General features: G+C 34.4%; 2 protein-coding genes across 2 annotated transcripts; one reads left to right on the forward strand and one right to left on the reverse strand.

Annotated features, from left to right (window-relative positions):
• Positions 1–1270: 1270 nt before the first annotated feature.
• LOC148610595 (uncharacterized) lies at positions 1271–7182 on the reverse strand. The gene is made up of 7 exons (XM_088595778.1): positions 6516–7182; positions 5167–5280; positions 4813–4950; positions 4383–4526; positions 3365–3423; positions 2456–2555; positions 1271–1989 (listed from the first exon to the last, which is right to left on the reverse strand). The coding sequence occupies exons 1-7, from the start codon at positions 6670–6672 to the stop codon at positions 1895–1897; spliced, it is 807 nt and encodes a 268-aa protein (XP_088451904.1). The 5' UTR covers positions 6673–7182; the 3' UTR covers positions 1271–1894.
• LOC148610596 (caprin-2-like) lies at positions 7145–11060 on the forward strand. The gene is made up of 2 exons (XM_088595779.1): positions 7145–7545; positions 8520–11060. The coding sequence occupies exons 1-2, from the start codon at positions 7203–7205 to the stop codon at positions 8960–8962; spliced, it is 786 nt and encodes a 261-aa protein (XP_088451905.1). The 5' UTR covers positions 7145–7202; the 3' UTR covers positions 8963–11060.
• Positions 11061–11170: the final 110 nt, after the last annotated feature.

Below are 11170 nucleotides of genomic sequence, written 5' to 3' on the forward strand. Positions count from 1 at the left end.
CTTCCAACATTTCATTTTTAACAGTTCTTAAGTGAGAAACTGAATTCTCTTCAGCAAAGTTACTTAAGTTCGCATGTTGAATCCGAGTAATTTGAACCTTTACCCCGGATTTGACTTTTTATGAGCAACTAGGCGGGTTTTTCTAGAAAAGCCGAGGACGCTTACCGCACCGGTGCACCTGGCCCATGCTTCCAGGTTTTTGTGGAGTCCAAGTTGCTCATTTGCTTGTGTTATTTTGTATGTATTATTTTAGTTACTTTATGTTCCTTGTTGTGTATGTCTGTTTTCCATATCTTTTCTTTGTCCCTGGATTACATTATTTTGATTACCGCTAGAACTTTGGTTCCCTTGATTACTCAATAATAATATACATTTCTAGGAGCATCAAAAATAAAGATTCAACTTGAAAAAGATTCATATTAAAATGTTGAAATGTGACACCTTGGTTATTAAGCACATTTTACATGTATCTAGTTCTGCAACGTCGATTTTACCCAGCAGATAAAAGATTACCATGTTGTAGAGCGGAGGTGCAGGATTCAAAATGAACAACATACTTTTAACAGGGAGTGTATATTTAAGTTCCAGTCCACATACAATTCAGACACTGCCGATGGTAAAGTGATTCATAGTGAAGAAAAAACCACCAAAGAAATGATGCTTTTTCAGTCTACATATGTTATACGTCATACATTAAGATCTGCAATTTTTAGAAAATCAGTCATTCATCTCCCACTACAATCGAATAAATGTAGACAAATTAAGATCAATAACTCTAGCAAAGTGCAAATTACATGTACAATCTATAAAAAAAATTATCCTAAAAGTGCAACGCCCAAATGAAAAACCTAGACTAAATATGTGATTCTTAACAGGAAATAAAAGTGAAATTGGTGGGTTTTTGACATGCATGAATCACCCACTGTCTGATTTTTATAAGGACTGTTATTTAAGGACCTGCTTTCATCAACCCCTGTGAATTAACTTAAATACACGAAACAAAATGACTTGTTCAATTAAAAAGTTTCCAAAACATATTTTGCACCATGTAAACTAAATTATAGCTAAATTTATACGATATTGTAAACATATTTTGTACGTCTGGTGATTCAAAACACTTTCTTATACAATGACTAAGGGAGGAACCATTTCATATTTCTTGTGAAAACAGGATTGGGGTCATTTGTTTTATCCTTGACAATTTTATTAAAAAACGGACATGTATATTCATTTTCAACTGTTTGTGATTATACCAAATTTCATCATATTCTAAGCCCAATACATGCAGTTGTATATGTTGTCGTGCTAGGCATACTATCCACGCATACAGCACCAACGTTTCAATAGAACTATTGACTAAGACGTAAAGGAATAAACATAGTTCTGTAGGAACAATTTCTGTAAGCCAGTTAAAGAAATCAGTCACACACACAAATAAAAAGAACAAAAACAAACAAACAGAACAAAAAATAACAAAAACGGCACTTTATTTTCAATCAATGTTAATCTGTGAAATCAGGATGGTAATGGAAAAAAAAATACAATTAAGAGCAATCACAATTTTCCATAGTTTTTTTTTTTTTTTTTTTAAATTTTCCAATCTAAACAGACAGACAGACAAAACAGTATTTAATAAGAAAAATAATAATAATGATATTTACAAAATCGCCCGCTTCTTCACTTTTCCACTTCTTACATTCTATAAACAAATTATCACCCGTGTAAACTACGCATTACATAAGAAAATTGTTTAATGAATGAAATAAGTGCATCGTAACCAAGAAACAAAATAAAACTATAAAGCATTTCACAAATCAAATTTTAAAATGTTGCATAGAAACTGCACTTGTAGGATGTATAACTTATAGAAATGTTGGAGCATTTTCTGGCTTGATCAATTTTCATCTTTGTTTCTCCGGAAGCAGGAAAACATACATGAGAAAAATCTGGGCACTCTAGAGTTATTTTTCCTTTTCTTTACTTTCTTATCTAAAATATAAAAAAGAAAATTATTGAGTTTTTGGTAATGACTAGACCTCGTTTTCAAACATTCCTTCGTCGCTCACAAAACATCTGCGGTAGGCAAAAAGTGAAATATATATATATCTCTGTTTTGCAGTCTCTCCTCTGATATTTAAATGTTACAGATTCATCTTTCAAATCAATGTGCCCAAACAGCATCGGTACGAAATAGCGGGCCGAGAGACTTAGAAAAATAGGGAGTGTGCTAACTGACCACTCTAATTATTTTCCATTACTATAGAATCAACAACAAACAAAAAATTGCCGGCATAAAAAACTGGCAGTCCCAAACGCCCCTCCCGGACCTGCCTACGTCCATGTTTTGAATAAGCATTTCGGGCGAGCATTATACCTATCAGTTTCTCGGTTTTTTTATCATTTTATTCATTGTTATTGTACATGTGTATATCAAAACATTTTCTATGATTCTTACCGTAGACTTCCATGGGTTTCACATCAACTTTTGATGCAATATTTTCTTCTACATCAGTTGGTACTGTTGCCCTATCACTTTTCTTCAGTCCCAGGTGAACCTGCAAGATAAAATTCTAGTTTTATACAAAGAATGTTACTTCTAGTGAATAAGTAGTAAGTTCTTGTGTACATGTAGGTGCATTTATCTTACTCTGCTTTGAAGGAAATGCATATTTTCTGCGCGCATAGGCTGATATCCAGAAATTTGCCAGGCATAAATGAAACGATGATTGAGATTAGAGAGTGTCGTATGCCATTAATCATATTATAGCAGAGAATGTCCCATTAATTTTTTTACAAAGAATGTGAATAAATGGCCCATTGAAATTCTAAAGATCATTGAAAATGGCTCATTCTAAAAGTTCTTATCCCAACCACTGCTGTAATTGGTCAATGTCACGTGATTTACATTGAAATACATTTAGTATTGAAACATGACACACTGGCATGGTTTGAAAATTTATCCTATATCCTGTAGCAACCCTTGACTAAAACTCTCGATCAAGCCTACATGAGTCCCGCCATGTTCTGTTTGACTTGTAGTCACAAGATACAATTGGGTCCTTAAGGAGGTAGACCTAAGGTAAGGGACAAAACTTATGAAATCAGTGATAAGTTTGTATCATACTCTATTTCACCAAAGTCTTTCAAGCTTTCGTTTGAAGCAGAATAAAATGAATCCAATTAGATGCTTACATAAGATTGACGGAAAATGCTGAATACAAACGTTCCAATGATTTTTAAGAGTTGTTTCCAATTCCCTAGATCTACCTCCTTAAATATTGTCCGAGAGTTTGGCTTATAAAGTTCCGAAGTGGATCTATAATATTTGGGTTTATTAAAGAAATTACACAAATCAAGTTCTTACCATTAATGCCTTTGTTATTTGTGCAGTTTTTTCTTCGATGTATTCAAAGTCCTGTGGGTCTGAAAAATAAAGATTTTTTTTTATAAAAGTGGATCTAAAACCTTCAAGTAAACCTTGAACGAGCTTCTTCCTATGGAATTTTACTTTTCAATTGAATGTATATAATGATATGGACGCAGAACAGTTAATATTTATACCCCCACAGACAAAATGAAGCTGCTTGCGATGTCGTGCTAGAGTAATCAAGGGAACCAAGTTTCTAGCGGTAATCAAAAGAATGTATATCCAGGTACAAAGACCAGACATGGAAAAAAGACAAACACAACAAAAAAAAAAAACATAAAGTAACTAAAATAATACATACAAAGTAAAAAAGCAAATGAGCAACTCCGACTCCATTAAAGACTGGGAGCACGGACCAGGTGCACCGGCAGGGTAATCGTCCTCTGCTTTCTAGAAACACCCGCCGAGTTGCTCATAAAAAGTCAAGTCCGGGGTAGTCGAAAGACGAAAGGAAAACTATGACAGGTTGAACAAATCGGTTTTCATGGCGCAGATGGATATACCCTCACTCGTTCAAAGAGTTGATAACGGACATCACCCAAAATCGCTTACAACATAATAAGCCCCATCTATATAAAACCAAATTTGAAACCAATACATCAATTTGAAGCAGATATTTTAAAACCAAATTTGACACCAATACATCAATTTGAAGCAGATATTTTTTATTCATTCCATAGACAAAGTACCACGAAACATGATGTGTACATCAAGCAGCACCCAAGCTATATAATGACATACACTAAATGTGTTTTAAAATCGTTCGTGCGAGACCCGAAAAAGGTAGTCAATGACGTTAAAACCCCTTGAGTATTAGTTATGTTATCAATACATCCATTGGCACCGAGATAATTTCGACGAAATTTGGACGGGCAAAAAGTGGGATTCAAATACACCACACAGCGTTTGAGTAAAGTATAAAAATGAGGTGAATAATAGATAAACATATTCTTACTGTCAATTTTCAACCATTTATTGTACAATGTTTTTTCGTAGTTTCTCCAAAACTCGTCACTAAAGTTGTCTTTTCGTGCAGTATCGCTGATAAAAGAGTAGTTTCTCTTTTCTTCTTTAGCAGTTTCTTTAGATTCTAATGGGTCTAAAAATGAAAAGAAAGCATATCAGATACAATTTTAAATAGAAAAAAAACCATCCATTTAAGTAGGGGCGGGTATATGCTCGGAATATAAAATCTTATCTTAGCCCCTAAAAATCGGTGGTCGCAGCTTACAAAATAACAAAATTGATACTTTCGCGTCTTTTAACTAGATTTTTCTTTCCATTATTTGTAGTTTTAAATTGAATGACATAAGTAAATAATTATGTACTAATAAATAAATTAACGAATCAATAAGACAAATTCTAGAAATGAAGTAAAATCTTACTTTCAATTTTTAACCATTTCCCATAAAGTTTGGCTTCGTAGTCCCGCCAAAATTTAGCATCACACTCGTCTTCTGCTATTTTGATTATTTCCATAACAATCGATCTAATATCCTTCTCTGTAGATTCGTCAGTAGGTCCTGAAAAAAAAACAAGGGATATATTCTCTTGAATACACTGTTTGCGATTTTTCACCTTTCGTTCTTCTGGTATAAAGCGGATACTATAGAGTAATTGCGTTTGTTGCGAAGATAGATACTAGGGGCTTACACATTTTTCCATTTTAAATAATAAATGACAAATGACAAGAATTACAGCAACGTAAATTATGAAATACATTTTGTAATTTTACTTACGGACAGACAAGGAAGGCCATGCCTTGTGATTAAACTCATCTCTCTCTGGTTTTACGTAATCCTCTTGTTCAAAATTGGTTCCATAACTGTCTGATTCGTTTTCGTATTTCTCGTCTATAATACAGATAAAATGAATATTGTCACTTCCAAAGTCATTGTTGATGCAGTATCTCGTAGACTCACATGAGGCTGGAGAAAAAAATGACTGTTTAATTTTCACCCTACGTACTCATTTTTTTCTGCCTACCCTAGCACACTTTATTGGTATTTTTCTATGAAATGTCGCTGAATTCTCATTTCATAATTCAGCAATTATATTAAAGTCAAGAAATCCCCATTAAGTGTCTTTTAAAATAATCTACCTGCATACCCTATTTTTTTTAATCCAACGTAACCTTAAACAGACATATATTTTTCTTGGCCTAATTGTTATATTGAAGCAAAACAATCTCAAGTGCATAAGAATGTTTTAACTCAACATTTTTTTAATCTTCCGACGCATTTTAAGGCAAGATTGCAAATCTAAACCTGAATCTATGCTCGACAATTTGACACAAAAACAAAAACAAACAAACAAAAAAACGTTCAAGTATCAAACAAAAACCATGGTTCATTCGAAAGAAAACATTTAAAAATCTCAAGCATGGCCTGAATAATAGTAGACCCATATGCTTTTAGATAACACCCGAGTCTTACAGTATACAGGTGTTTGAATCGGCGAATCCCTGGTGAAAAACAAAAAACAAAAAAACACGTCTTTCCATGATATCTTATTCAAAATGTTTTCTGAAATACAGAAATGCCATTCATTTCCTATTTAGCGTGAGTAATTCGAGGTATTAATCATACAAAATACTTTCCAATTCATCATCAAAGGAAGATAACCCACTTTCTTCTATTCATTTTGAACTCGCAGTTTTGCATCACCTAACACTTTTAAGACGAAGGAATTGTCAATAGACCATAAGCTATGTGCCCATATTTGTCAAAGACATGTGTTTTCCATTACTTTTTTTGTTTTCAATTTCGCCTGATTCTTGCTGATTCCGATTACTTATATTACAATAAATTAATTTGAGATAAATACTGTAATTTGATTGGTTAAAATAATTTTGTTATATCTCAATGGATATTCAGTTAAATTCAGAGCTACTTTTCTCATGTTTAAAGATAAAAATATGTTTTAAAATCAATTTATAAGAATAAGGCTATGATAAAAATTTTGTCTATTGAAAAATAACATAAATTTTCCATGTACATATTGTTTATTGCGCGAAGACAAAATTTTTATAATTGCCAATTCTTAAATGGATATAAATATACATGTAACAAATATCTGGAATGGTTACCTTTGTACGTGTTTTCTGGATTGTAATCGCTGTTTTGGATCATTGCCAGTTTCTTCCAAAAACCAGACTCAGTTTCTGTCGTTGAGACATCCAAATAACTAGAAATAAGTGCATTCTTGCCACTGTCTAAAACTTCTAATCGAAATGAGCTGCTCATTATGTTATGCTGCAACTAGCCGTCAACTTCACTCAACAACGACGTTCGTCGCTATGGTATATCAGTGACGTTACTTGTGCCGTGTCTCATTTCATTGGTCCAACGTTCAAATACGATATATTCGAGAATCTTTCATATTATCATAAAGATTAAGCGTCCAAGTTAATTATACCCAGCTCCGAAGAATAAAAGGGGGTGGGGGTGTTACAATGTTTTACCCTTGATTGTCGTTCCTACTCTGTTCATACATTATTTTGTCTATACAACTATTTATCACATTCATTTGATATCATATAGGTGTGTTGTATCTGGATTTATTTTGGGGTTGGGAGACATCTTCCTGTTTGACGACTTGACGAATATGTTTAAACACCGACCTTAAAAAGTATAGGTGCGGGGGTATCACTGGTGGTTATTGTCTGGCAGATTTCTTGTTCAATCTGAATTCTTATCATTACATTGAAGTAAACAAGATAGCAAGGGTTCATGTCAGAACAGTGAGGCGGCATTGTAATACTATTTGAAGAAATATGATAAGTGCATTTTTTCTCGTTTTACTCGTATTGAAACCGATCGCGTGTTTCGCAGAAGTGACGTTGAATGATAACGAACAACTACTGGAAATTATTGACACTCAGTCTAAACTATTGGCACAATATGACACCAAACTTAAATCCGTTGAATTTGAATTCAAGATAATAGTTGACAATCAAAATAAGAAGATAAACGAACTTCAACGGGAAGTAAAAGAGACCAAATTAATTTGTGAAAAAGAGATGGAAATTCTATCATCTCAACACCTTGGATCCCAAAAGGATTCTTATTTCGAGAGTACGCGTAAGGACACAAATAAAATAAACAAGAGGCTATTAGGTAAGTCAATATAAATACAATTAAGTTACAATACGCTCTGTTTTTATAGAATGTCCTCACGGAGACGTCCAACCTTTGTCAATAGATTTTCACGAAAATTTGACCACAGATATATCTCAACATGGTGAACACCTTTACCCATGACAAAAACATGTTGACTAAGAATAAACAAGGGAAACAGACGAACACAACAAAGAACATAAAGTAACTAAAATTATACATACAAAGTAACAAAAGCAAATGAGAAACTCCGACTCCACTAAAAACTAGGAGCATGGAGCAGGTGCACCGGTAGGGTAGGCGTCCTCTGCTTTAATTTCTAGAAACACACGCCGAGTTGCTCATAAAACGTCAAGTCCGGGGTAGACGAAAGAGGAAAGTAAAATTATGACACGTTGAACAAATCAGTTTTCATGGCGCAGATGGATACACCGTAACGATCCACGAGTTCATGATGACGATCATAAAACTTGTAGTGATGACTTCAATCTTGTAGCAACATAACCATGTTCTACAAGCCTATTTGTTATAATTATAACGCGACGGTTTTGAAGATATATGAGACAAAATGCTATCTGATCCATATGTTCTAACTTTTATACCAGCGGCCATGTTTTTTTTTCATGATACAAAAATACAGTTATTTTGGGCATGACATCCTTATGAACAATCATACGAACTTTCGTTGAACACTGTAGAGTGGTTTCTCAAAGGGTTTTTGAAATGTTAACGACGACAGACGTCAAATAATGGCAATAGATCACATGGTCTATGGCAAGATGAGCTAAAATGGATAACTAGGACTCCTAAGGAGAAGAAGGGCCTTATGACCAAGTAATTCACATTGTGAGGCCTCATGTGTTTAAAATGTGATAAAAAAACAACCACTTATCTTGAGGTTATCAACGTGAGCTCACGTGCACCTTCATCGATACACTAACAAAGATTTATATTTTTTGTTTTATACATTTCAGCACCAGTGGAGACCACTTCAATGACACAAACACGAACCATTGCCTTCTCAGCCCACATGTCACAGATAGAAAAGGGTCTAACAAATCATCACACGCTAATTTTCGACGTTGTTCAAACCAACATCGGAAGTGGATATAACAAACATTCCGGATCTTTCGTCGCACCTGAAACGGGAGTATATGTACTAACATGGACCCTCCATTACTACCACTCCGGGTCGCTCTGTACGATTTTGGCGATCAACGGTGTCGTCAGTGGAAGAGGTTATGCCTTCAGCGACTCGGGAACATCTCATTCAACGTCCTCCTCCATAACCGTTGTCCATATGAACAAAGGCGATACCGCCTTAATAAGAACTAATGATTCTAGCTGCATCAATTCGGGCTGGATAATGAGCGACTTTCAACGTTGGTCAAGTTTCTCTGGATGGCTTATTTTCTGAGTTAAGTAATGTTTTACAAAATGTCTATAGAAATTATTTACTTAAGTGGATTTTTCGACTAACAAGAGGCTCATAGGAGCCTGAATCGCTCACCTGGTTTAATATTTACCTTTAAAGGGCAATAACAAGGAGTTGTCAGACAATTTTGACTACATTTGATTCATTGGACACATTTTTAAGCCTTATAATAAGGATCATTTCAGCAATTGAAAGCTATTGGCTAAACCTAACAGATTTGGAGATGTATGCAAAAATCTGCTGTCTTACCCCATTGTTCTATTTTTAGAAACGGCAGCCATGTTTTTCAGCGATCAAAAATCTGTCATTCCGTTAAGGATACCCTATAAAACAAAAATGTCAACTTTCATTGAATTCTGTAGAGCAGTTTCTGAGGAGAAGATTTTTAAAGCAATAACATAAACAGAAAAAAAAACGTCCAAAAAGTGCAATTATAACTCCAACATGGGTCAACAAATTTTCACCAAAATTTGACCGCAGATAGATCTCTTAATGCTGAATAATTTTAGCCCGTGTCAGATTTTGGTTAAACTTAACCGTTTTGGAGATATATGCAAAAATCTGTTGTCTGATCCCAATGTTCAATTTTAGTAACAGCGGCCATGCTTTTTAACAGACCAAAAATCCAAACGGTCATTTTGTTAAGGATGCCCTTTAATTCAAAAGTACCAACTTTCATTGAATTCTGTAGAGCAGTTTCTGAGGAGAAGATTTTTAAAGTAATAACATCATCAACAGAAAAAAAAACGTCCAAAAAGTGCAATAACTCCAACAAGGGATCTACAAATTTTCACCAAATTTGACCACAGATAGATCTCTTCATGCTGAATAATTTAATCCCATGTTAGATGTTGGTTAAACCTAACCGTTTTGGAGATATATGCAAAAATCTGATGTCTGACCCCAATGTTCAATTTTTAGTAACAGCGGCCATGCTTTTCAGCGATCAAAAATCCAAACGGTTATTTTGTTAAGGATGCCCTTCAAAACAAAAATACCAACTTCCATTGAATTCTGTAAAGTAGTTTCCGAGATTTTTAAAAAAAATAACATTAAAAACAGCAAAAAACGTCCAAAAAGGGCAATAACTCCAACATGGGTCAACAGATTTTCACCGAATTTTGACCACAGATAGATCTCATCATGCTGAACACTTTTACCCACGTCAGAATTCGACTTAACCTAACGGTTTTGGAGATAAATGCGAAAAACTACTGTCTGACCGCTATGTTCTATTTTTAGTAACGGCGGCCATGTTTTTCAACGGATCAAAAATCCTCACATCAGTACTATGCACAATACCCCCAAGAAACATTCATACCAAGTTTGGTTCCAATTGGTCAGGTGGTGTCAGAGAAGATTTTTGAAAGAAATAACATTCAAAATAGCAAAAAAAAAAAAAAAAAAAAAAAACGTCGAAAAAGGGCAATATCTCCAACAAGGCCTAGCATATCAAAATGAAAATTTGACCACAGATAGATCTCATCATGCTGAACACTTTTACTCCAGTCAGAAGTTTGCTAAACCTAACGATTTAGGAGATATATGCGAAAAACTGTCTGACCCCTATGTTCTATTTTTAGTAACGGCGGCCGTGTTTTTCGACGGATCAAAAATCCCTTCATCAGTTCTATGCACAATACCCCAATGAACATTCAAAGCAAGTTGGTTCCAATTGGTCAAGTGATGTCAGAGGAGAAGAGTTTTGAAAAATTGTTAACGACAAAGACGGACGACGACAAACGCCAAGTGACGGCAATAGCTCACCTGGCCGAAGGCCAGGGGAACTAAAAATGGGGTTGGAGTGTGAATTCAGTTGCCGTGGCACATACTCTCTTGAGTGACTAAGTCATTTGGAACTGTTTCTTTTCTTTCTTTTTAATCTGGATATACGTTTGGTTGAATGTCATGTTTACTGGCAATTAAACAGTGGATATATTTTTTCTCAATTCAACCATAGTACAAAAAGGAGGTAACTTTTGAATTGAATATATTGAATATAATTTTTATTGAGTCCAAGATCATTTTTATTTTTAAGATATCTAGCTAATTAAATAATGTTTGTATTTTCTTTTTAAAATTTAATGTTTTAATCTTTTTCTATGTGCAATAATATGGCCCCTAAAATCCAGTATTGTACAAAAAGCAGCAATCATTGTCAGGAGGGGATGAACGATAGTACAAGAAAAG

This window comes from Perna viridis, chromosome 8 (assembly GCF_037379345.1).
Source record: "Perna viridis isolate PV_CMFRI_1.1 ecotype Kerala chromosome 8, ASM3737934v1, whole genome shotgun sequence".
NCBI lineage: Eukaryota > Metazoa > Mollusca > Bivalvia > Mytilida > Mytilidae > Perna > Perna viridis.

Bases quoted from the DNA above. Each gene is read 5' to 3' on its own strand.
- LOC148610595 (XM_088595778.1), bottom strand. From the start codon at position 6,672: ATGAGCAGCTCATTTCGATTAGAAGTTTTAGACAGTGGCAAGAATGCA. The intron at 4,951-5,166 runs GTAAGTAAAATT...TTTTTTTTTCAG, and splicing joins ATGGCCTTCCTTGTCTGTCC to GACCTACTGACGAATCTACA. The intron at 3,424-4,382 runs GTAAGAATATGT...TTTATTTTTCAG, and splicing joins TAAATGGTTGAAAATTGACA to ACCCACAGGACTTTGAATAC.
- LOC148610596 (XM_088595779.1), top strand. From the start codon at position 7,203: ATGATAAGTGCATTTTTTCTCGTTTTACTCGTATTGAAACCGATCGCG. The intron at 7,546-8,519 runs GTAAGTCAATAT...TATACATTTCAG, and splicing joins AATAAACAAGAGGCTATTAG to CACCAGTGGAGACCACTTCA.